Source organism: Taeniopygia guttata, chromosome 14 (genome assembly GCF_048771995.1).
Source record: "Taeniopygia guttata chromosome 14, bTaeGut7.mat, whole genome shotgun sequence".
NCBI lineage: Eukaryota > Metazoa > Chordata > Aves > Passeriformes > Estrildidae > Taeniopygia > Taeniopygia guttata.
In genome coordinates this window covers 8,661,786-8,688,212 of record NC_133039.1, presented here as the reverse complement: position 1 = coordinate 8,688,212, position 26,427 = coordinate 8,661,786, and the positions used below count along the sequence as shown (strand labels likewise).

The 26,427-nt window shown below is 41.1% G+C and overlaps 1 protein-coding gene across 1 annotated transcript; it reads left to right on the top strand.

Annotated features, from left to right (window-relative positions):
• The first annotated feature begins 210 nt into the window (after positions 1-210).
• Positions 211-24,824, top strand: LOC100224521 (BOS complex subunit NOMO1). Its single transcript, XM_002198204.7, has 31 exons — positions 211-397; positions 632-721; positions 2,004-2,049; positions 2,455-2,555; positions 2,679-2,785; positions 2,978-3,050; positions 3,562-3,714; positions 4,415-4,552; positions 5,080-5,169; positions 5,762-5,867; positions 6,277-6,427; positions 7,547-7,724; positions 7,959-8,100; positions 8,912-9,043; positions 9,787-9,923; positions 10,203-10,290; positions 10,726-10,789; positions 11,568-11,663; positions 13,748-13,957; positions 14,233-14,315; positions 15,305-15,464; positions 15,589-15,715; positions 16,273-16,386; positions 17,032-17,159; positions 17,757-17,898; positions 18,709-18,792; positions 19,691-19,801; positions 21,139-21,240; positions 21,458-21,577; positions 22,137-22,229; positions 22,975-24,824. Exons 1-31 carry the CDS (start codon positions 266-268, stop codon positions 23,104-23,106), a joined length of 3,630 nt encoding a protein of 1,209 aa, XP_002198240.5. The 5' UTR covers positions 211-265; the 3' UTR covers positions 23,107-24,824.
• Positions 24,825-26,427: the final 1,603 nt, after the last annotated feature.

Genomic DNA, 26,427 nt, shown 5'->3' with positions numbered 1-26,427 from the left:
GCCGGGAGGGGGGCCGGGAGCGGGGTCGGGGCCGGGAGCGGGGCCGGGAGCGGGGCCGGGAGCGGGGCCGGGAGCGGGGCCGGCAGCGGGGCCGGGGCCGGGAGCAGGGCCGGGATCGGGGCCGGGAGCGGGACCGGGTGTCCAGCGGGGCGTCCCGGGGCGGCGCCAGGAGCCCTCCGGGCCGGCAGGAGGCGCTGTCGCGGCCGGCGCGGCCGGCGCGGCCCTTCCGGCGGCGCTGGCTGCGGGCGGTGGCGGCGCTGAGGGGATGCGGCCCCGGGCGGCGGCCGTGCTGCTCTGCGCGCTGTGCTGCGCCCTGGCGCGGGGCTCCGAGGACATCGTCGTGGGCTGCGGCGGCTTCGTCAAGTCCGACGTGGAGATCAACTACTCCCTGATCGAGGTGGGCGCCGCCGCCCGCCGGCCCGGCTGCCTGCCCGGGCCGCGGTCACAGGTGGCGGTGGAGCTGCGGCTCTTCACCCCGGCACTCCGCAGCCTGCTGGCCATAAACCGTGTCCTGCTGTCCCCCTGCTGCTGCTGCTGCTGTGTTACGGCCCTGGGTTAGAAAGTGCCTGGTTCCAACGCTCCTCGCCTTTTTAAAAAATATCTTTGTGTCTGTTTTGTTTGTTTCTTTTAGATTAAGTTATATACAAAACACGGGACTCTGAAATACCAGACAGACTGTGCTCCGAACAATGGGTATTTCATGATTCCCCTCTATGACAAGGTAAGACACAAATACCTGCGCTGTCCCCTCTGCTGGAGGCAGCAGCTGCCTCCACCTGCATCAGATTAAATCTCAGAGCAACACCCCCATTAAACATTTGAATCAGGACATCACTTAGTTTGGTTTGGATCAAAGTTTCAACTGTTTCTTTTTGTAAAGCAACGACTTCGTTTCCCAGTGCTAATTATGAAGAGAAAAGCCAGCTAACTGTGGCAGCAGTGTTGCATTTTTGCTGTGTATTGGAATGTCTGCAGCACTGGGAGCCTGAATTCCTGCCAGCAGCTGTGTGCTGTAGCTGTACAAATACTGCACAACAAGTATAGGCTCCTACAGAGTACAGATAAAGCTTTCATATTTTTTACCTATGGAAATAAATGTATATGAGAAGGTGTTTTGACTGATTTGAAAATAACCTGAGTGGTTAATTGCAGATATTAAAAATGTTTTAAGGAAATAACGATCCACAAAATTCAGAATGTGTCAGTAATTTGATGTCTGCTTAGACTGGAAAGGTGATTACATTCAAATTAAATTAAATGCAAGCTACTCTGAGATGGTCAAGGTGTTTTGCTCTTTTAAGGAGCTAGTTAACTTAGGGTTCAGAAGTAGAAACACAAAATGGTTTGGGTTGGAAGGCACCTTTGAAGGTCATCTAGTCCAGCCACCAAATCATTCCTTCCCTTCCCAGTCTGAGAATGTAACGTACTTTCTGACCCTTGTGATTTCATTCTTAGGTCTTTGAGCCTTTCCAGGGATGAACTTCAGGATATATGTGGCAGAACACATGTGGTGCTCTCTGATACAAAGATAATCTCTGCAATTTTTAAGTATTAATGTAATTAATACTCTTTTGGATCAGAGCTTTTAAAAGGATTGGAATTTTCTTGTCCTGTGTTTGGGTAGAATGGTCAAGTACAACCCAGTGGAAATGCCAAAGGCTGATTTAGAGCCCATCTGTTGGGCAGGTGGAGGTACATTTGAACAATTTGTAGCACTGAGCTGCTTGACTGTGAGCCAGGTTTGTGCTGGAAGCAGGATAAACCTGGTGATACTTAATTTCTGCTCTTGGCTGGATGTGAGCCCAGCGTCCCAGCCTGTCTGGGTAGATACGGCTGCTGCTCTGAACAGGGAGCCATAAGCAGGAGGAAAAGAGAACGGTGGACATTGGTACACTTGAGTCTTGTGTTCCTCTCTGCAGCATGATGCTTGTGTTCTGACTTTCTTTCTCATCTGTTAGCTAAATTTAGATCAATGAAGACAGTTATCGCTTTTTATTTTTTAGGGGGATTTCATTCTTAAAATTGAGCCTCCCCTAGGGTGGAGTTTTGGTAAGTGGTTGTGTGTCTTCTTACAATAGGACACTGTGTCTGCAGTGTGGGACTTATCACTAACTTGCAGCTGGCAGGGAAAATGGAGCACTTTTCCAAACCTATAAACCATACTGCATAGTTTAGTAACTGCCATGTACATACTGTAGCAGGGGAAAGTAAAGCTGGGTGGTAGACACTGGCAAAGTAACCCTTGAACTGATTTGAAGGAATGTGGGAGGAGGGAAAGAGGATTTTCAGAATCAGGATTTGGGGGTGCTTTACCTTTGCTGAAGAAAGGCTTCCAGAGCATTGCTTGCCATGCTTGGATGAATACATTTCTTTGGCAGCTGTGTAAAGCTGAAGCAGAGTCTCTTTGTGGTTGCTCTCTCACTATCATGCTGTTTCTTCGTTCTTCTCTTCCAGAACCAACCAGTGTAGACATCCATGTGGATGGCATTAATGACATTTGCACAAAGGGAGGTGATATTAACTTTGTGTTCACCGGATTTTCTGTGAATGGAAAGGTTAGACTCCTTTATCTTTATTTATTCCACCTTATGCTAATTCAGCCTTCATAAAAACATTCAAATTCAGCTCTACACATTATTTTCATTAATTTATACTTCTGTTTCTTTTTATTTTGACAGGTTCTCAGCAAAGGTCAGACATTAGGTCCTGCTGGAGTTCAGGTTGTCCTGAGAAATGCTGGCAGTGACATGAACATACAAGCAACTATTACACAACCTGGAGGAAAGTGAGTGTGGGTGGTGCATACTTAATTCATCTGTTCATTTGCACAAGATCCTTTCAGTTTTGCCATACTGACTGGGACTGTAAGAGTTCTGAAATATTTTTTCTAATATGTGAATAGAGTCTGAATTGTTTTTCTGTGAACAGATGTTTGTGGCTGTTTCTGAAGAGACATAATCCCTTCCTTGTCTTGCAGGTTTGCATTCTTTAAAGTGCTTCCTGGCGAATATGAAATCTTTGCATCTCATCCTACCTGGATGTTGAAAGAGGTTAGAACCTACAGAAACTCTGGTTTGCCCACTTAGAGAGGATGGATCTGCCAGACCTAGTCTGGATCAGTTAGTGTGAGGAAGGGCCTTTGTGGGTGAACAGGGTTACTGGAGTTTTTCTGCATCTGGTTCAGGTAGTCAAGAAACTGCTTCGTGCAGACCCACTTTGGAGATGGTAAAGCCAGCCAGGGAAGGACTGGCAAATGAGCTTTTGCTTTTCATCTTCTGGTCCTGTACATTTTGCAAGAATATTGTAGCTTAAATTCTTCTCCCAGACTGCTTTTTTCTTGAGGAGCTCTGATATCCTGACCATTTCCTAAATCAGTGAAGCAGGAGAAACAATGTTTTTGAAAGTATCTTTGCTTTAGTGTCTTGAGTAGCCTGGAAACCATTTTTGAGTTCTGCTACTCTGGCTTCTGTTCCTGTTGTTGAATGTGCAGTCTCTGATTGTTCTTTAGGGGCTGTAAATGAGACTTGATGCCTGCTTTTGATGTTTGTTTCTGTATTTCAGTCCAAGACAGTGGTGCGGGTGACAAGTTCCAATGCTTATGCTGCCAGCCCCCTGATTGTTGCAGGCTACAATGTCTCTGGGTCTGTGAGGAGTGATGGAGAGCCCATGAAAGGGGTCATGTTTCTCCTTTTCTCTTCCTCAGTCTCTAAAGAGGTAATTGTTGATCAGTACCTTTTCAATATGAGGATGGCTATAAATAAGAAGAACCAAATAGTTTCTAGATTCATATTGCCCTGATACTCATCTGTCCTTCACTGGCTTGTACAATCCCTTAAACTGTATTTTTGCGTTCTTTGGTTATTTTGGTTCTTTGTTCTTTTGTGTGATTTCTTTTTCCCCAACAAGGCCCTTGCAACCCAATGTGACCTCCATGGAATTATTTAATAATTCATTGTACAGTAGCTGTAATTTGTCTTCAGCATGACACCTTTATTACTCTTTGCCCTTTTGATGGGAAGACAAAGTTCCACAGCTTCTATTGCCACCTTACAAGTTCATTAAGAAATAAGTGCAAAACATTTGGTCATGTAGAGCTGAGCTCTGTTCTGCAGTGTTAACCCTGTCCACAGAACTGAAGTCAATTAAGACACATGGTACAGTTTTGGGGATGTTGAATTTCCCAGTGTTCTGTCCTTGTTACCATAAAGTTGATTGTTTGCTGTTTTTTCTTGTTTTACCTATACATGAATTTTAAGCCATGTCATCAAACTTTGCCTCTAAAATGGTTTTATACTTCCCATCAGTCATTTACAATTGAGTATTTTGAACCCTCCTGTATCCCTCTTCTCCCTCTCCCAGGTACCTTCTGTGTTCTTCTTTGAGACAAAAAGTTGTATTGCATTTGTTACTACAGGATGTGGTGGGCTGCAGTATTTCTCCTGTGGATGGGTTCCAATCAAAAGATGAGTCCTTATCCTATTTGTGCAATGTTGTATCAAAAGAAGATGGATCTTTCAGCTTTCTTTCTCTGCCAAGTGGGAAATACACTGTGGTAAGTAACTAGAAATTCATTGCTTGTCTATTGAGTGGGTTGTTAAGTTTTATTTTCTAAATCAGAGTGTGCTATTGCCACCTCCTCTCCTTTAAGCTGTTTCCTTTTTTTCCTATTCTCTATCTTACATCTGGATGTTGTGGGAGCATGTTCTCTGTGTGCTGCCTGGAGTGATGGTCCTGCATTCTCAGTCTGTGCTCTACAAATGGGATTCAAGGCTTCTCTCATTTCTTTAATCCTTCTAGCAATCATAGTCTCCTATCTGTAAGCTCTTGCACTTCCAAGTATGCTGTATTCTGACTAGGGGGTTACTTTTCCATCTTTTCTGATAATTTCATGGTTTCCATTAGTCTTGAAATATTGCCCATATTTGTGTCTCCATGCCTGTGAGTAATTTTTTCCAGGAGGTTTGCAGCTCATTTGACCCTTGGTAGAGGTGTCTGATATCAGTAAGAACATGGAAAAGCGTAGAGGAAAACCATTCTGTCGTCACAGCTTAGGAGTCAAAGCCATGTGTCTTCTTTCAGATACCATTCTACAGGGGAGAGAGAATCACCTTTGATGTTGCTCCATCTAGATTGGACTTCCTTGTAGAGCATGACAGTTTACAGATTGAGGTGAGGCCTGCAGAGGGAATAATCCTTTTGTGCCACTCATTCCTGTAAAAGCCTAACTGATTTTAACAGAAAACAGCTGCGTTGTGGAAATACTTCTTTGTAAGAAGTTGAAGGCACTTGTAGGTAGAAGACAGTGTCTAGTACTGTGCTATGTTTCTATACTTTGGTCCCTTTTACTAGGAAGAAACAAAATAGGGCAAAGCTGTCTGCTGTGTTCCCTTTCATGTCCATGTTGCAAACAGGCAGTAGTCTCCCAGGGTGCCTATATTTCCTTGTTGAGATTGTCACATCTGTGGAGAAGGGCCTGTAGGTTTTTCTGGTTTGCAGAGTGCCTTGTGTAATGGCATTGTGATCTGTGACTGTGAGCTGTACCAGTGCCAGATAAATTGAGACTGTGTGTTTTGTGCTTAGGGGAACAGTATGCCTGGAGATCAGTTTTATATTTTCACAGTAATTATCCTGGTACATTTTTTTCCTAGAGCTGTAAATAAGTTTCCTTTATATGTGCATGGGGAGAAAACGGTGTTGATTGCTGTAGGTGTGTGTTTGCATTTCCTGAGTAAAGAATTATGTTAATTTTTTCCCATTCCAGCCTGTTTTCCATGTGATGGGTTTCTCTGTCACAGGCAGGGTGTTGAATGGTCCTGAAGGAGAAGGAGTTGCAGATGCCACTGTTACTCTGAACAATCAGATTAAAGGTATGCAGTGCTCTTGATCTTTCTTGCTACAGGGAAGTCTTTATGAAACTCAAGTATAGGACTAATGTATGATGTGGAATTAACCCTTCAGGGTAATACACTGCTTTTGTTGTAATTTATTTGAAATATTAAAGTGGATTTCATGCATTTGATGAATTTTGCATTGTCTGGTTTAGATGAGAGCATTAAATGTTCATTAGTTTGGCAGTAGAAAATTTCTTAATTGCTTTCAACCATATGCCAGATTGTACTTTGAAATACAGAAATGAAGGTTCATCTAGTAAAAAAGCATAAAACTACCTGTTGCATAATATGAATTAAAAATGGCTTAAAGCAGTGCATGTCCTGGATCTGTTGATACATAAGGTTAACATATGCTCTGGTTTTTAACTCTTGTTATTTGTTACAGTGAAGACAAAAGCTGATGGCTCTTTCCGCCTTGAGAACATAACAACAGGTACATACACAATTCATGCCAGGAAAGAACACCTGTTTTTTGATACTATTACTGTCAAGATTGCACCAAATACACCTCAGCTGGCAAACATCATTGCAACAGGGTAAGGACTGGTGTCAGGATGAAAATGCAATTTGATGTGTGGATGAGGCTGTGAAAATGGGTGATCCTTTACCATGTCATGCCCAGGCTTGTGTTGTCAGGAGCTAAATGCTGCTGAAGAAATTAAAGGTGAATAGAGCAGCATGAGTATGTATTTTGCTCAATAATAGTTGAGGTTTAGAGCATCCTCTTAATAAGCTCTCTCTTGCAAGTGAAGACACTAAGGCATAGGTAAATTAAGAATTTTAGAATGGTATGTGAACCAAAAAAGCAATAGAGAAACTTTCTACCACTTCACTCTTGCACAGAAGGAGGGTATCTGCAGTCACACAGCTGTTTGGTGCAGTGTTGTACCAAACCTCTGCATTTCACTGCTCACTCTCAAGGTCTTTGTTGCCTTACCTGAATTCTTTTTTTTCTTGTTTGATGCCTGTGAAGGTTGTGCAGTGGTGGGAGATACAGCATGAGCTGAGGAAGATGAAAGGGTCATGATTCTGTGTCCAGGACTTCAGAGAAGGAAATAGTGGCAGTGTTCTTGAGAAGGGAAAACTTGGAATTTACCGAGTCAGCTTGTACAGACATAGCCAGCCAATTAGAAAAAAAACTGTGTGCTGATAAATAATGGGGTACAGTTTATTCAGTAACTAAATATGTTGTGCTCTTGAAGGCAATAAACAAAACTTACTACCTTCTAATTTGTCATCTTGTCTTGTGCTTTCACAAGTGTAGGTGTCCCAAGCATGTGTTTCAGTGGATTACTGGAATTACTGGATTACTATAATATTTAAAGTTTTTGACACAAAACGTTTGAAACTATTTAAAACCTGAGGGGAGAAATCCGTTGCCTGCCTAGCACAAAATCCTAAATCCGTTGCCTGCTTAGAACAAAAAAAAAAAAAGAAAAGAAAAAAAAAAAGGCTTGAAGTGATGGGGTTGGTGGCAGGGAAGAGTGAAGCAAGTTGCTTGCAAATCTCTCTTTCAGGAGAAACCCTTTCCAATTCAGATGTTATTACCTCAACCTAGTGAGGTTTACTTTTTGAGGAAGTTCTAAAACAAGTGGTTTTTTATGATCTTTGTCAAATCAAGATATTTGTTCTGATGGCTGGCTTTTATTTAACAGGTTCAGTGTGTGTGGCCACATCTCAGTTACTCGATTCCCTGACACAGTCAAACAGATCAGTAAATACAAGGTAACCATGATACCTGAAGACAAAGACAAAGCATCACTGGCTACAACAGAAACTGACTCTCATGGAGCATTTTGTTTCAAGGCAAAATCGGGTTCATACAATATTCAGGTAAGAATGAGCTTTCATTTCTTCATTGTATGACTGTCATGGTGTTTTAGAAGATTTTGAAATTTTGGGAAGCATGTTGGAGAGGCTGGTTTTGCTTTGCCTGGGCTTTACAGTAGATTTCCATTTTCTAATTTCTGATAAATGCATTGAAGACAGCAGAGTGGGTGTTTTTGGACTGGTGTCTGAAAGGTGGTAATGCCTTGATGTCCTATACCTGTCATTACCTGTCTACAGGTAATTATTCCAGAGGCTGAGACCAGAGCAGGATTGGTTTTGAAACCCAAAATGTTCCCTGTCACTGTTACTGACAGACCAGTGATGGATGTGACCTTCTCTCAGTTTTTGGCATCTGTCTCAGGGAAGATCTCTTGTTTAGGTAAGTCCATAGTGAAAGTGAAATGGCAATGGAATGGAGAACTTCAGCACTGCATGTGAGTGAATGTTTTTGGCATCAAGAGATTGTGGTTAGTCCCATCAGCAGATAAGTAAATGTAACTTGCAGCACACGGAAAAAACAGCTCTCCTTGGGAGGATTGTGGTCTAGTAAGGTACCTTAACAAAGTTTGGAGTAAAGTTATGTACCTCCTTCTAATACTTGATAGGGATAAGCAAGCCTTCCTTCCTCAAAAGGTGTGTGGGTTCTGAAAGGAAACGGTTCTGACTGCTACTGTACATCAATCAGAGAAGTACTGGAGGTAAAAAAGAACTTTACAAAAAAAAGGGAAAAAAGCAGTGCATATAAAAACTGTAGGATAGACGTTTAAGCTGTTGGCAGAAGCTTTCAACCTCCGTTCTCTTTCATAAGCTTTTCTTCTTTATTTAAATCTAAGGTTGCTCTCCCCTGCTATTTTCCTTGATTACCCACTGATTTTAGCAGATGATTGGAGCCTGATTTTTACCCTTCCTTTTTCCTCTCCGAATCCTCCCTGCACTTTGTGTTCTGCCTCTCAGGTGTTTACTTGGCTCTTAAGTCTCTGCAGAGTGAGATGAACCCAGGGATTTAATGTTGATCTCAGGTTTTTTATTGCCATTAGATAAAAGGATATGGTGAACAATCCCAAAATCCTGCAGCACGCAAAAACCTAAGAGACAAGTTTTATCTGGCAGCACGCTGTGCCGGGAGGAGTTGGCGTTTCGGTGTCAGTAGCCGAGGTGTGCCTGACGCGGTGTGTGTGTGTTCCCTGCAGACGCGTGCGGTGACCTGCTGGTGGCGCTGCAGGCCGCGAGCCGCCAGGGCGAGAAGCGCAGCCTGCAGCTGGCCGGGAGCCGGGACTCGCTGCCCTTCGCCTTCGAGGGCGTGCTCCCGGGCAAGTACAAAGGTAGGGGCAGGGCAACTGCTTGGGGGCACCTTGTGACCTAATCTGAGCACTTCTGTTAGCATGGATACCTTTTGCAGCGTGCCCAGCACGGTTTTGAAACTTGAGAGAATCTGGAAAAATACCTTACAACAGTGCCTCAGGTTTTCTTAATGTTGGATGTTTAACCCTGTGTCAGCCCAAAGGTTACTGCTCCTCTGAGTTTTAGGGACTGTGTGGCTGGTGTGGGGGTAGTGGGCTTTATCATGAACTAGCTTGTCCCAAGCCTAAGAACAGGGACACACTCTAGTTCTGCTTCCAGAGTGCTGCTCCTAAGAGCAATCTATATTTTGGCCAGCATGCCTTGGCCTGTGAAAATAAATTGTTTTCCAGGGAAAGGTATAGAAAGAGTATATAGATTGCACTCTTTGTAGAGGAGTGGGAACGTCTATCCACCAGGTTAAATTTGGGTTAGGTTGTGATGTCCTTTGGGCTTCTTTGCCTGTCACAATAGTAGTGCCCATTGAGGAGCCTTCCAGGTTGGCTTCATTCTTCCTTTTCACAGCACAGCTTTTCTGATGGATGTGTTGAGTTCCTGGTGGTGCAGTGCTGAGAGCTAGGTCTGTTACTCTAGGCATTGTTGTGTATTTATCTTTGCAGATTATTGTCAGGGAAGCTAGAGAGACACAAACTTCTCATATCACAAAACCTGTCCTTATTTACTCAGTTTTACATTACTGAAATGTTTTGTGTGGTATATATTCTAGTAAGCATTGTACATGAAGACTGGTGCTGGAAGAATAAGTCTTTGGAATTGGAAGTCTTGGAGGAAGATGTGTCAGGAGTAGAATTCAGGCAGACTGGATATATGCTGAGGTGTTCTCTTTCTCATGCAATCACACTGGTATGTAGGAAACAAACATTCCTGTATGTTTTTAATGACCTTGTGAGGCCAGGCTGGATTATGCTTGGAATCGAGGCTTTCTCCTGCCTCTGGAAGGTCACAGAGCCTGGGAGCATTGATGTTTAGTGTGCTTCAAGATTTGTCTTTTAACTTTGGTAAAATGGTCTTGTGATGTTAGGTGTTACAGAAGAGGTGGCATTGCTGTATCTTTTAGGCAAATACTGTTTTCATTTTGTTGTTTGGTAGTTGTTAATAGTGAATTATGCTGTGGCTTCACAGGAATTTTATCAGGATGGAAATGGACCAGAGAATGTTGGTGTTTATAACCTGTCCAAAGGAGTTAATAGATTCTGTCTTTCAAAGCCAGGTAACAGCTTTAAAATACTTAAAAAATTAAAAATAACCAGTTAGTTAATATTGCTGGGAATAAAAGTAATTTGTTGTGGTTTCTGAAAGGCATTGTTTTAATTACATCTGTATAAATTATCTGTTCCATGTTCGTAGATTTCTGCATTTCTTCTGCTACTTAGTCCTTCACCAAATCTAGATTCCAGAAATAAAATGTCACTATTTTTTTTTTCTTGGTGATGGACGCATTTTGCCTTTGATGAATAAAGGTTATGTTGAAATAATCTCATTCATATAGGTTTTGTTTGTCAGACACATTAGAAGGTGTCTTTATGAAAGGCAGCAGATATTGAAAGGCAGATACTGAAAGGCAGTCAAATTTTGTAGTTGTTTTTATACCTATGCTCTAAAAGTTGACCTTTTCAGTGGTCATTCTTTGCCTTGCTGTTTGTAGGTGTGTATGAGGTGACCCCGCGCTCCTGCCACCAGTTTGAACATGAGTATTACACCTACGACACGTAAGTGTGACTGTTCCTCACCTTACACCTACCAGTATGATTCTCCATAAAGCTTCCTTCTCCTGCTTGCTTTCAGCAGGCCAGGATGTGTAGAGGGAAGCTCTAGCAAGGTGTATCACATGTGTTTGTTCTCTTGCCCTTCCTATCTTAGAAGTAATAAAAATCAATTAATGATGGGGTTTAAAGATGCTTTAGTTACTTTAGATGGGTATCTTTGACAGCTTTCTGTCTGTTTAGTGTTGGGTTTGACTTGTAACAGAAAAGTTATTTCAGTTGGTCACTTCTGAGAGCTGAAAGGCAAAAAATAGGATACTAAGATTGCTAAGAGGCCTTTGCCACTACTGCATGTCACTAGTGCCATGACCCTCTGGTGGTGGGATTCTGCTCACCCCATTTTTTGCAAGCTGAATAAATGTTCACCCTTATTGCAGGTAAGCAGTGCTGATCTTCTTTGGTCAGTCCAGTTTAATTAGTTATTTACAGATTATGGTCTGGTGATGTGTTTAATGACACTTTGACATATGAAATCAATCAAATCAACTTTAGCTTGAGAGGAAGCAGAAGGCACAAAGGAAGGAATTGCTTTGGGGCTCAAGTTAGGAAATGCCCCCTTTCCAAAAGATGACCATCCCAGCACTACAGCGTTGCTGTATAATTTCTGTATTATCTTTTATAAAGCATTTCAATCTCAGGGGTGAGAGCACAGACTCTGCTATATAAGATTTGTTTATTTGGGAAGGGGACCTTGAATTCATGTCTTTGTTCCTTTGATTTGCAGGTCCTCTCCCAGTATCCTGACGCTCACTGCAGTTCGCCACCATGTCCTTGGCACAATTGTAACTGATAAACTGATGGATGTGACTGTTACCATTAAGTAAGGACAAAGAAACCGTGGGGCTATAAAAGGTGGAGGAAAAAGACATTTCTCTCATAAAGCGTTACTCCAGTTTTAGTGCTGCAGTGGCTGCTTTCTAAGGGGATGGCATCCTAGCCTAGGTTGCAAGAGGTTTTTAATGCTAAGATGTGCTTTGAGTTCTTAGGAGAGAGATAAATCCAGCCTCATTTTGAGCATTTTCTTATCAGTTGAACATTGTCCCTCCCTATTTTTGTGTCTTGGTAAAAAGGAATGATTTTCTGAGTTTTTATATGCTTCAATGAACTGATGTTTCATAATTCAGAGGGTATTGTTTTAGCTTAGGTCTGAGCTCTTTAAGGCACTGGCATATATTTTTTCCCTTTTTTCTTTCCTCAGAATGAGAATCTGCTGCTTTAGAGCATTGTAACTGGTGTGAGGAGGGTTATAAAAGGAAAAACATGCAGAGTGATTGCGCGCTAATGCACCAATTTATGTTTAGCTGAACAGACAGCTCACTAGGGAGCACTGATTTGTGAACAGTGTTAATTGTACAAGGTGCCAAATCTGCCTGGAAATGTCTGATAATGATGACTATTTTATTGATACTCTACTGGTGTCTACTTGTTCTAGACCATGGCCTCTCAAACTTTTTTGAGTGCAGAAAACATATTTTCAGAGAACATTACCTGTGGAGCATTGCCTCGAGTTCTCCAAGATTAATGACCCTGTCACTGCAACTGCTGGGCAACTCCAGCAGCTGGAAAGGAGACACTGAGACAGCAGAGAGCCATTAGGATTTTAAAAACAACTTAGTGAGGAGGTGAATATTGTACCAACCTTCTCAGCTTGTTGGGTTTTTGGAGACTATTGGCTTTGAAGGCAGCTTAGTTGCCACAGGTGTCTCTGATCAATCCTGCCTCAAGCTTTTCAGCTGAAGTCCAATTTGTGAAGTGCCATCAACATAAAGGGAACAGCTCGGGGTTTAAAAGCAAACCATATGTTTTTTCAAGTCTGTGTACCAGATCCATGGCTGTGACCCATTAACTTTCAGTTAACAAAAAACCCCAAACAACCTCAACCAAAGGAAAGCTGATTCTCATCAGTTCTTGAGAATGGCTTGGTATGTTTTAAAAATAGGACTGTAGTAATGTATTATGAGTATCTTGCAACTGTGTGTGCCTGTACAAATTCTTAATAGGCTTTCAGACAAAAAAATTTACATGTTTCTGTATTGTGTCTGGACTGCAGAGAAATAATATAAAGCCTTGATAAAACTTAGTGTGGTAAAGCAATAGTAACTATGTCTCTTAAAAAGACAGACTAGAATACAGGTGAACACTGAAGCAGGAGACAGAGCTATCCTGGTTATCTAAAGTGGCTGTAGGAAAAGTGATTGTGATAATTTTGGTGCAGTCCTCACTGAGAATTCAGACTGTTGGAGAAGAAATAGATGATAAGATACAAAGGATGACTAGAGTCTAGAAGAAAATGTTAGAAAAGAGAGGATGCAAGATCAAGGAGAGTGAAATAAAATGCATTGTTTTGAGCTGATTCTAAGAACTTGGTTAAATTTATCTAGCAATCTATTCAGTGGACAGTGACAAGATAGCTGGGTAGTTCAAATAAATAGGGTAGATAGATGAGAACTCAGAGCTTTTCCTGGGAATTTCTGGCTCTTGGAAGTATTTATGTGTGTTATAAGTTATTTTCTCCTTCTATTCTCTGCTCCTGAGAGGTAGGTTCTGAGACAAAAGTTCCTATTTCTGAAAAAAAAACCCAAAAAACCCAAAAAACCACCAAGCTTAGCAGTCTTCTTATATATTTTGTACTTTCTGTATTAAGCTTGTTCTCAGGTTTGACATTTCAGCCTTTCTCTTTTAGTTTAGGTCTTTGTTAAAGGTACTCTTGCAAACTGATCCTTTTGCCTAAAACTTTACCACTCCTGTGCTCTTACCAGAATAAACAGGGCAGTTAAAGAGGGATGGGTTTAAAAAATATCCTGGGACTTGTCTGTGGTGGTGTAAAGGCAGTAATTAACAGATACAAGCTCTTGTCTCTTTATAGGAAAGGAGATGATTTTGTTTTTTCCTCCATATTTTCAGGTCATCCATTGACAGTGAGCCTGCCTTAGTTCTGGGGCCCCTGAAGTCTGTTCAGGAGCTCCGTCGGGAGCAGCAGCTGGCAGAAATCGAGAGCCGCCGGCAGGAGAGAGAAAAGAAGGGGCAGGAGGAGGAAGGAACAAAGCCACCAGTGCAAGAAATGGTGGAGGAGCTCCAAGGACCATTCTTATATGAATTTTCATACTGGGCAAGGTAATACCAAGCTCCAATAATGGACAAGCTGCATTCTTTGTACTGTTGTGCAGTGTTTCTGTCAAACAGAATAGTGATACAATGCCAGGTGGGACAGAGCTGCTGGTCTTTGGTGACTCTGAGCTACAAGAAAACTTAGTAGCACACAGTAAGAATTTTGCTTAAGTTGTTGTTACTTTTTTTCTTGGAGTATTTAGATTCATTTTTGCACTCTGCTCTACATAAGAGCTGCTAATTCGATTTTCTTCTAATTATATCTTATTTCTGTTTTACAGGTCTGGAGAGAAAATTACTGTAACACCATCATCAAAAGAGCTGCTCTTCTACCCACCTTATGTGGAAGCAGTTGTTAGTGGAGGTAAATATGAATAATTTGTTGTTTGAAAGGATTGGGTTTTTATAGTTGAAATGTATTTATTTAGATAAACATATGAATAACTTGAAAGGTAATGTTAGGGAAGTTTCAGTTGCAGCTATTTCTTTGGGCCAGTTTAATTCTGGAATTTGGAAGTTATTTGATAGAGTATGCAAGTACAGTTTTCATCAGCAGAATTCTTCCAAGTGCTGAAAAACCACCTAGCACAAGAGGAAGGCTGGGTTTCTGGGTATTACACCAGATTCTCAAAATTGTTCATAGTACTGTCACCTAGAAAAAGAGTTGTGCAAAAACCAGGTTTCTGTTTTGAATTTGTTACTAAATTCAAGTTTCTCTTAAAGTTTTTTCCCCCCCTAGATTACAGTAATTAAAATATTCACCAAAAAAATATAAACTTCAAAATTGTCAGGGTCACAGGCTTATCATCCATTATTGATGCTGCTTGTTATGTCAGTGTCCATCTTGTCCTCATGTTCTTAAGTGAACATATTTTGTTTGAAATCACAAGGAAATTTTAAGTGCCTCTTTTCATGTGACTCTGCACGTTCTAAATGCATTTGAGGGAGGGAAATAAAATTTTGCTTAATGTCATTGAACATGACATATGCTGAGCTGAATTGGAACTCAAAAAATGTGGTCAAAGCTCAGTGTAATCTGCCTAGAAGGGAGTTTCATTGCCATTGTCTCCATGTGGCTGCAGTGTATGGAACTCACTGAGACCTCCAACCACTTCAGAAATCTGTAAGGTTTTTTTGGGATGTGCTTATAGCTTTGAAATGTAGTTACTCATTTTGGTACTGTTCAGATATTGTAAGATATGTTGAGAGGCTATGAAATTGAGTAGATTGATCTCTTGTTCTAAGATAAAAGGCCACCTGCTGATCACTTTGAAAGTAGTTAAACTCCTGTTGTAAGCCAGAGTGTATTTTTGACCTTTTTCTTTGTCTTAAATCCCCTTCACAATGACCAAGAGAGTTGTCCTGGGAAGCTGATAGAGATTCATGGAAAAGCAGGCTTATTTCTGGAAGGGCAAATTCATCCTGAACTGGAAGGTGTTGAGATTGTCATTAGTGAGAAGGGAGCAACTTCTGCACTTATCACCGTTTTCACTGATGACAAAGGCACTTACAGGTAATGAGCGGATTGGTTTTGAACCTTTGGATTCTTTAGTTAAAATGCAGTGGTTACTTGACAATGTGTTTGGGATATCCAGGTGTTCATTCTGAAACAAGTTATGTTCTCCTTTTATTTGAAGCGTTGGGCCACTCCACAGTGACTTGGAATACACAATCACTGCTCAGAAGGAAGGTTTTGTTCTGACTGCCCTAGAAGGAACAGTTGGAGACTTCAAAGCTTTTGCTCTTGCTGGGGTGACCTTTGAGGTAGTGTTCTGAACATTTGGGGTTCTAAATGAATAGTGTGTGCAGATGGAGTTTGACAGGCAACAGGTTAATCCATGTCTTCCAAAGACAAATGGGTGTGGGATTTTGGGATAATTTATTATTTTTTGGATAATAATTTTGTCATGAGGAAGCAAATCTCAGTAGATGAGCTCAGTTGTAGACCATGACTTGCCATGCAGAAGGTACTTTGCAAGGTTTATAGAGTCCAAAAGACTGGCTTGATTTGCTTTTGTAGAGTTGGGCCACCCTGTTTGAATGAGTTTTATCCCTCAGGGTGTAGGTGTATTCTGATCCAGCTAGTGCTTGGTTCCAGTGTCTGGGGTGCTTTGTTCTGGCCTCCCTGTGTATTCTATGGAGTGGGCAGGGAATAGCTGCTGTGGTGGCACATGCTGTGCTGGGGCTGTGATTGCCCAGGGCTTGGAAGCAGAGGGTTCTGCAGCCCTTTGGTCTGGCAGGAAGGGCAGTACAGCTTTTCAACTGAACCTTTCTCCATAAAGAAACTCTCACACTTAAAATTACTGGTTTTTCAAAAACAGATCAAATCAGAGGATGACCAGGCTCTTGCTGGAGTTCTCTTGTCTCTCAGTGGAGGGGTGTTTCGGTCCAACCTCCTCACACAGGATGATGGCATGCTGACATTTTCCAATTTGGTAAGTTGAAATGATTCTTCAGAGTGTGGCTGTGTGTGGGGCTCTGTTACGTTGCCCTCCCAAAGAGAGCTCTCCTGAGTGGCTGGTGTCCTTTGAAACCCTAACCCACAATGAGAGATGCAGATCCCTGAGAATAAACAGTACTTACAATCTTAGTGAAAGATGTGAAATCTAACATGGCAAGAGGTTTCTCCCCAACAGGTCATAGATGATGTTGATTGATCTCAGTTACTAATTTGCAGTCTGTAAACATGAAACAAGCCAATTTGTTGGTAGTCATTGGAGAGTCTTTAGGGGGAAGGAAATCTAATTACATTATTGATCTATATGTGTGTAGACATGCTTGAATAGTTTCTTTGCAGACATCCTTCTTTTGTGGTCACTTTCCTGTCCTTGAGGTCTTGTGGTAAAGTTTTAGGGCTGTAGTTTCCTTTCTCTCTTAACACTTTGTCACCAGGTGGAATTACATCAGTTTATTGTCCAATGTGCTCCTGTTTTTCACTGCTCACATTTTGTGACAGGTTTAACCTGTGGTTGGAACAGAGGACTTCAGCTCTTAGAGAATTCTTGCAGAGCAAATTTGTTTGGAGTTGGTGAGTTTTTGCATCACTATGAGTAAACAGCTTGTTTTGTGCCTCTTTGCAGAGCCCAGGGCAATATTACTTTAAACCCATGATGAAAGAATTTCGGTTTGAGCCATCATCACAAATGATTGAAGTGCAGGAAGGACAAAATCTCAAAATCCAGATAACTGGTTACAGAACAGCTTACAGGTGAGTGGAGCTGGAATCCATAGAAAATGCTATGGGCTGTATCAGGATGTATTGTGCCTAATGTGTTTCCTCCCAGCACACCTCTGTTCTTGCAGGTTTAGAGGAGACTTTCCAAGTCTCAGTTTAACTTAATTATGTTGTGTATAAGTACTTTTTTTGGCCTTTTATTGTGGTTGTGGATATATAACTAAGCCCAGATAGCAGAGCTATAGGAAGAACAACAGCTATGAAAGCAGTGTCTCGGTGGCACTGGAAGTGGTTTGTGCTGCCTCCAGTGGGAGAGGACAGTTCTAGGTATGGTAGGCTAGTTCAGCTATCTGATTTCAGGATCCTTGCTTTCCTTACCCTCAGGGGTAAGAAAGAGCTGCTGTTGATGGAGTCTAGGAAACTTGTATTCTTAAAGTTGTGTTCTGAACTGCAGCAAATTCTGATGATTTAAACTGTTTACACACACATTATAAATACCCCTTTTCTTCTTCCTGATCTGGTAAATACATTAAGTACTTTTTCCATCAGTTACAACACTAAAATGTCTTTAAAATACACATTAAAACAGCATCTGCATATTTGTAGCAACTGTTCTCTTTACACCTCCAGCTGCTATGGCACAGTTTCCTCTCTAAATGGGGAGCCTGAGCAGGGAGTTTCAGTGGAAGCTGTGGGACAGAAGGATTGCAGCATCTATGGAGAGGACACAATAACTGATGAAGAGGGCAAATTCAGGCTCCGTGGCCTTCGGGTAAGGAGCAGGAGGCTCTGTCATTTCCTTGTCTGTCAGTGTGACAATGGAGCAGTGACATGGGTTCTGTTCAGTAGCCACTGCTTTCTGTTTTCCCACCATGTGGGCTAGCTCAGACTCCCTTGAGTCTCTCTGTGTGAAGAAACACAATCAAGCAGTGAACACTGAGCCTGAGAAAAGAGGAAAATAAAAGTTTGTGGTGTAAGTCTGTGAACTTGCTGGCAGCATACTGTGCTGGTGTCCACAAACACTGAGCAGTTGGTGTGACAGGAGACAATCCCCTGGTCAGTGCTTGGGTGACCAGCAGGGAATTGTCATAGGCAAAAGAATTTGGGGAGATGTTTCGTTTTTCCTGTGAAGATACCAGCTGCCTATTTTTAGCAGGATATTGGGTGTGTGTGTGATGCTGGTTGCACAGCATGTATGTGAAGTAAGCTGTAGGGAATGGGGAAGCTGAATTTATGGCACCATTATGTAAGGAATCAACCATTTCCTGAAGTATAAGGCAATGTTGGATCAGGTTTTAATCCTGTTTTCCTTCATCACAGTAGATGATTTCTTTTAACACTGTGATGCAACAAACTAATGAAAGTTCTATATAATCTTTTCTTATATTCTGACACTAAACACTCCTAATAGTGTTATTGAGCTGAATTTTCTATTTGATTCAGGAAAACTTTAACTGCATAGAGTTAAATCTGTTTGGGTGGTGTATCTTAAATGGAGTGTTAGAAAATTCTCTTACTGCTCTCAAAAATTAAAGTATGTATTATTCAGTGTTGGGATTTATCATCTGAATGTTGCTTTCAGCCTGGCTGTGTGTATCATGTCCAACTCAAAGCTGAAGGCAATGATCACATTGAAAGAGCTTTACCACAGCATCGGGCAATTGAGGTAATTTTTTCTCTTTTTTTTGTAGCATCACTTAAATATAAAATGGGTCTGTCTAGGCATTCTGTCTTTTCTGTCAGCAGCAATGTAGTGGCAGCATTCTGTTTAGACAAGTGCTTTTCAGCAAGTTAGCTCCCTATAAACAGGCCCCATATTGTGTGTCAGCACCATAGCTCAAAACTGAAGTGAGATAAAGCCCAAACAGTAAACAAGTGAAATGATTCTTTCACAGTCATGAAAACTCTTCATCCAGAAACAAAAGAATAAATGTATGGAACACCTTTCAACATTTCTTGATGTGGAGCAAAGCAGTGGTAGCTTGAGGGTGTTATAAATTGTCATATTGTCCTACAGTTGATTTAGTTATGGACAGAGAGATATTGTTATGTTTTATTGGGTCCAAATAATGCAATATCAATGTAGGTGAAATTGTAATTTGGACTAGCACTTTTATCTTTATAAAATGTAGTAATAACTTTGCATTGAAAACTGGTGGAATCTTGTTAAATATTCCACATTAATCAACTGGATAAACATCTCTGTGCATCTCTCAGCACAAGTACAAAATACTGAGGCCAATGTTTTGAGATCAGGCAGTCCTGTGGATGTACCTCAGCCTTTTCCAGTATAGTTTATGCTTTTGAGACTTCCAGTTTAAGTTTAGCTTAATGTCATGAGTCTCATGCTGGTAATGCCCAAGTCTGCAGTTGCGAGCTGTGCACTCTGGAGAACAGGGACTTGAAGTGGGAATGCTTTTGAGCTTCCATGTGGTTATTATAGAACAAAATCCACTTTTTATTTAAAATGATCAGCAGTGTTTGTGTTGTGTTAACAGTTGTGTTGCTGTCCTTTGTGAACTGTTCCTCTGTTGGTAGAAACCTGAGTGTGTTTTCTGTTGCAGGTTGGGAACAGTGACATTGATGACGTTAATATTATAGCGTTCCGGCAAATTAATCAATTTGATTTAAGTGGAAATGTAATTACAGCTTCTGAATATCTCTCTACATTATGTGTAAGTTCAAGCCTTTCATCTTTGTCAAGTGTATTTGTTACTGCTTTCACAATGATTTTTTTTTGCAGGGTCACTGGAGTTCAGTAGCCAGAGCACACATTTAATTCAAATTAGAACTAATAGTTTAATGAAGGTGAATTTAAATTCCAGATAGAATGAAGATTGCAGTGTTCCTGATGTTCTGCTTTAATGTTTCCATTTTTCATGGGAATATGTTTAATAAATAACTTCTCTGGTTGGCCTACACATTTTGGGATATACTTCTCTGATTAGGGATGCTTTGTCTGTAGGGGCATCAAAACAGCAAGGGTGAAATGAGTCCTTTGTATCAGAGAACTGCATTAATTCCTGAAACACCTGAAATTTTTGACCTGTATGTCAAAACCTGATGCCATATTAATGCAGTGATACCATGAGGCATGTAAATTTAAAAGTACATTATAATAACAGTATAAGACAGATAGGAAAACTGAAAATTTCAAAATTCAGAACACTGTACTGTGATCTGAAAAAGCTTGCTGACACCTCTGATCCCTTTGGCTTAGGGCGCAAATGCTGGAAGTCTCTGCAGGAGGTGTTAGTGGGGTAGGAGTTACAATATCATTTCTCAGGTTTAAAAACTCCATAGAATGTTACTTGCCAATATAAATGCAGTGCTTGAATTTCTTTCAGACTTGTTTGTTATGCATCTCACCTGCCAAAATCTCATTGCTAAGCTGTTGGGTTTTTTGGGAGACATCCAAAGGAACCAGCACTCAGAGCAGGTGTGAAGGGAAAATGTGTCACCTTCCTGAAGAACTCCTGAGCTTGTGTCCCATCTTCCTGGGGAAATTTAAACCCTTGCAGTTCAGCCTAAGCGAATAGGAATTGGTGTTAAAATTTGATTATATGGAAGTTATCCAAGTCTGGGCCTTCTTCATATTAGGTGGGGTCTTGTGTTGCATATACTGCAAGTGAGCTGTTGATGGGTGCATGTCATCACCCTGGCCTCCAATGCAGACATTCTTTTCTCTGAAGCTGTGCTAAGATTGGTTCCAGACACAAGTGAGAGCAGTTTTGTGATCCACAGCACAGACTGCTTTTCATACACCAGCTATGTGAAATGTCAGACAGCAGCCCTTCCTAAATTATTTCTAGTTCTATAAAAAGACTCCTTTTTGACTTTTCACATCCCACATTAGAATATTTCCAGGTGTTTTTACTCAACAATTCTCTGTTTATAAAAACACATGATGAATTTTGAAATGCTTTTATCCCTGAAAATGTGGGATGTCTGAAATATCTATTGTGGTGCAGGCTTGGAAATGCCTTGTTTGTTCTTCTTCCTTCACTTACAGGTCAAGCTGTACAAAAGTGAAAATCTTGACAACCCAATTCATACAGTCAACTTAGGCCTATCCCTGTTTTTTCATTTCCCACCACTACTCCGAGATGGAGAGGTAAGAATATTGCTGGAAAATTAGCTTAGAGCACTTTATTTTTTTACCTTAAGGACACTAAAATGTAATTTGTGGTGTGCCTGCAGAGCTGTATTCATGCTGCACTAAGCAGTGTCTTGGAAGATTTGAAGCCTGTTTTACTGACCTTTGACTTTAAATGTGATTTTGTCTCAGACTGCTCCTGATGCTGTAGCCTGAGTGTGTTTTTTACCCACAGAATTACGTGGTGCTCCTGGATTCTACCTTGTCCAAATCACAGTATGACTACACCCTGCCTCAAGTTTCTTTCACTGCCATTGGATATCATAAACACATTACACTGGTCTTCAGTCCCACTGTAAGTGCTAAATGTTTTCATGTTCCAATGTCCACCTTGGGAACAGTATTTGGTGTTATAACCTGCATGTATTTTGTGCTCTTGGCCAAGCTTTCTATTAATGTAAATATAAAGAGGTTTATGAGTGGCATTAATTTAGATTTGCTGTGTGTTCAGTTGCCAGTGGAACAGGAGGGAGACATGATACAGCAGTAGGAGATGACGAGTGCAGATGTGCCTGAAAGGATCTGTGCTGGCATGGCTGCTATAGTGGGGTCACAGAGGTGTGGGCAGCATGGGACAGGTAAACCAAAGCATATCAGGCTGACTGTCAGTGGAGACTGATCATCCATTAATTGGCTTTACAAAGCAGTACACCTCAGGAAGGGGTAATACATGAGTGGCTGATCCAGAGGTGGCTTTGAAGTGGAAGGTAAAGTAAATCCTAGAATAGCATTTGGAAGGAAGTCAGATGAGAAGAGCTGGATGTGCCTTGTGATCCTATTGCTGATGTTTCTTGGAGCTGAGGGATTTCACTGTCAACTGTTAAAATAAAATCCATGATCTGCACTGTTTCCAGAGAAAGCTGCCTGAGCAAGACATTGCCCAAGGGTCTTATATCGCATTACCACTGACGCTGCTTCTGCTGCTGGCTGGTTACAACCACGACAAGGTGGGTCAGGGGTGCTTCTGCTCCTGCCCAAATACTACTGTCCTGTCAATGGATATGGTGCACTGTGCTCAGTGAGGGTTTGTTATCCAGAGAGAGGTGCAGTTACAGTCCCCTTATGTGATATAAGAAAGTGTAGCCATGTTTTTGGACAATTACCTTTCTTTAAAGAAGCTTGGTGTGAAGGTGAGTTCCTGTGCTATGGCTGAATTTTGGTTTCTCATTTGATTGCTCTGAGAAAAAAACAATACAGCATCATTAAAATTCAGATAACCAGACTCAGTGATAATAGGAATGAAAATAATTGTTTTATTGGCTTCAGGCAGAATCAGACTGAAAAAAGTCTTGCAAGTCTTCAGGTCTGGTCTCTTTAGCTTTATACCCTCCCTAGTTCAAAAGCTCTCAAGAAGAATACAAGTATCTGCTAGACAAGCCCCCTGTCTTTGTTATCAAGCTGTGCTCTTCTAGTCTTTTCTGATATGACTGGATTTCTGTTTTACCAAAAAGAGAAATTAAATTTGTCTGCTCGGTTTGATTTTCTCTCAAACAATTACCTTAGATTTTGATTATCTGAAACTCCCAGAAGTTGGGTTTGATTCCTCCCCAAGATTTGCTGCCATATTCTGATGTCTTTGTAGACGTGCCATTGATGCAATAGAATCTGGTAGGGGCTACATGTCTGGAGAACCATACCTTTCAGACCTTACATACCATTGTAACCACAACTTGCTTCCCTTTTTTTTCCCAGCTGATCCCCCTACTGCTGCAGCTGACAGCTCGGCTGCAAGGGGTCCGTGCTCTGGGGCAGGCAGGCTCTGACACTGGGGGCTCAGAGGATGCCAAGAGACAAACGAAGAAACAGAAGACGAGACGGACGTGAGCTGAGAGGAAGGACTGGGGGAAGTGGTGCTCTGTCAAACTGGAGCCTGAGGAGGCAAAGGCACTAAAGCACATTTTTGTTGAATTTGCAGACTTGACATTTTCTGGTTTTGCTACATGAGCACCATTTGTCACATTAGCTCCATTTTGGTTGTAAATTTTCTATGGAGTCTATAGATTTCCCTGTTGTAAAGTGATTAAATGAATGCCTCTGCTGTCACTGTGAGTGCATCTCTCATACTTGAAGACAATTAATGCCTTTTATTTTTCTTTTCATTGAAACAGGTCATGCTGTCCTTATTGATGATTTATAAAAGCAGTGGTAATAGATAATACTTGATTTCAGTTTCAGTCTCTAGATTCTGGAATGATTTTTCCTTACCTTTTGAAATACTCACTTTACAGAAGCAGCACACAGGGATTCTACTAAATCAGTGTTGCTTGAAACAGAATTTTAGGGGACATAGCTGGACTGGTGAATTATGTCATTGTCACTTCCAGCTCAGCAGCTTGATTGAAGAGTCTGTCTGATTTCAGTTCTTGTCCAGTGATTATGTTATCTTTGATTAAGTTTTTGCCCAATGAAGACAAATTCTTGATGTCAAGTAAGGTTAGTTGTGAATATCAGGTAAGTTCTGATGTTCCTACTGCAAAAGCAGTGTTTCAGTTTTAGTTTCCTGTCCAGTGTGATCTCTTTAGACCTGCAGTATTCCTGAGGTGGCTCCAGCTGGCTGCACTCTTGCCAAAGCTGCACTACTCTTTCCAAAGCTGTACTGTGTTCTCTGTGTTACCATTCCCCCTTGGTGGTCACATCTCCTGCTCAGGCCATCCTCAGCCTTTTTCCCAAGTAGTGATTGATTTTTTTTTTTTTTTTTTTTTTACCTTTTGGGTTTTTTAACTGTAAGGAATGTGAGTTTTTTTTTTTTAAATCTCCAATTGGTACAGTCCCAGTAATGTAGTCTGTAATAAATAACCTGTTCCCTACAGGTTCTCTTTTGATTCCTGCTTGAAGTAGGTAGTTGGACATACACAGTTTAAATGTTAATGGGGCTTTTTATTGACAAATAGTATAAAGGTTAACAGAGCATTTGAAGATGCACATAAATGCTTACAAATATTGCAAATACATTGGTACTGCCAGTAAGTGGCAATGTTTCTCTTTTACAGTACTTGAAATAAAAGTCCCCTTACATTTAAATGTTTAAGCTTACAAACCCTACCATTCTTAGAAATTTGGATGCTGAAGGTTTTACCCTGTTCTTTTTGCACTTTGTAAGAGTTTGGGCCTAAATAATTAAAACTTCATTTGGTGGTGATTCTATCTCTCAGAGGGAAATTTTGTCAGGAGCATAACAAGAATGTATAATGTTGAAAAAGCATTATGTATAGACCTTGAGATGAAGCTCTACTAAATTATCATGCTCTACTTAAAGACTTTGAATTTCATATTGCTTTTCCTCATGTATTTCATCGAAATACATGAGGAAAAGACAAGGTGTTCTAAGACTTATGATAAATTGTACATTTTCAGTACATTTTTATTTTGAGCTGGTGAATGTTAAGAAAGTTATTGCTACTTTGGGGAATGTATGAGGAAGAAATGCACATATCCATGTGCCTCAAAGGAGTTTCAGGTATTCTGATCTCTGAACTGTGAGACTGACTGATGATTGAACTTAAACATTGGAACTGCTGTTAATAAAAAGAAAAAAATGACAATTCTTTCTAATTTAATGTTTGCTTCTAAATCTAGAATGTGCCCAGTGTCTCTTCTCAAAATTGTCTTTCCTTTGCCTTCTGCATCACACCTGTGACTATGAGTCCCATGTTTTGAGGTTTATTCTGCTGTTGAAGTGTTAATTCCTACAAAAACAGTATCTTGAAGTTCCTCAGTTGAGAGAGGTTGTACTCTGAGAAAACAGGGAAAATGAAAGCATGAGATAATTTATAAAAGGAGATCTTAAAGCCAAGGTATCAGTTTCTTCAATTATTTATAGAAACCAATAATCAGACACACAGGCCTGAGCAGAACAATGAGTGTGGTCTCTGCAATGCTTAGAGCACGAAGCAGGACAGACAGACAGGTCTGTGTCTGTGGGCACTGCCAGAGGGTTTGTACAGACACTGGAGTGCAGGGCTGTACCTGGCACCTCTGCAGTGCCCCCAGCCCTCACCACAGCCCTGGGGACAGGGCTCTGCCTTGCTGCTGAGCAGAGCTCTGGAGCATGGACAGGGTCTGCTTTGGGCAGCAGCACTCAGTGCAGAAATGGGGGATTGGGGTCGGCACTGCCTTCTGTTCTCTGCTGGGGGCAATGCCCAGCTTCACTCACTCTGCATATCAAGGCTCCAGTTCGTGCTCTTAAGACTTCAGTACTGGTTGGACTGGCCCTGTCCAAATTACTGAAAACGTCAGTTAAAGCTGCTTGTTGCATCTTTCATTAATTCATGTGAATGCAAAGAAAAAATGTAGGATGGGACTAACACAATATGGCGATTTACTGGAAATCTTTCAAGACTCAGTGTTTATTCTTTTTTGCAGGCACAGTAGTGAAAAAATGAATAATCTGTTTGCTTGGTGAGCTAAATATGGGCAAATGGCTGAATTCTGTGGGAAATGAGAGAAAGGCCCTCTGGACAGAGATAGCATTGCACGTTACTTATTTTTTCTGTCAAAACTAACTGAATATTACATAGATTTGGCTGATTCATCAGAGATGCACAAAACTATATTGTTTAAGATTGAAATGGATCATTAATACTGAATTTTACAATTTCTTTATAGATGGTTCAGCTTAATTTCTATACTTTATTAGATGTCTGTCACACTCCAAGAACAAGTGTTTTTGATTAGCATGAGCACCACCAGTGTTAAAGATACAGCAATTAAAAAAAATCCAAATGTGATTTAAAAGCAAGAAAACAAATACTTAAAATAGAGAGCTCAGTGCTTCCCTTCCCATTGAGGGCAGAATTTCAGGAGGAAATATCTCAAATCTGTGTTGCTTTATGTGCTGATAAAGTGACCGAGGCTTCCCACCTCCTACCAGGTTACTTTTTACTCAGCAGAGTATGAATGTTGCCAGCTTCTCTGAGCCATCAAGGAGAGAAAGATATGAAATTTAATCAAACAGGCCATCCTCTGACATGGCACTTCAGTGCTGTGCTGTTACCCTTTTGTATTTTCCTTTGTATCAGAAAATGTCCATACTGAGCAAATAAATAGGCAAATCTGTGGGCCTTCAGTGTTGCCCATCTGAGACACCAGTTTAGTTGCTGCATGTGAATTTTGTTCCTCAGACTATGTAAGTGCAATTGTAGAATT

What these genes read in the sequence shown, in the direction of transcription:
- LOC100224521 (XM_002198204.7), top strand. Translation starts at nt 266, where the DNA reads ATGCGGCCCCGGGCGGCGGCCGTGCTGCTCTGCGCGCTGTGCTGCGCC. An exon ending in GATTTTCTGTGAATGGAAAG is followed by an intron (nt 2,556 to 2,678) that starts GTTAGACTCCTT and finishes TTATTTTGACAG; the next exon opens with GTTCTCAGCAAAGGTCAGAC. An exon ending in CACTGGTCTTCAGTCCCACT is followed by an intron (nt 21,578 to 22,136) that starts GTAAGTGCTAAA and finishes CACTGTTTCCAG; the next exon opens with AGAAAGCTGCCTGAGCAAGA.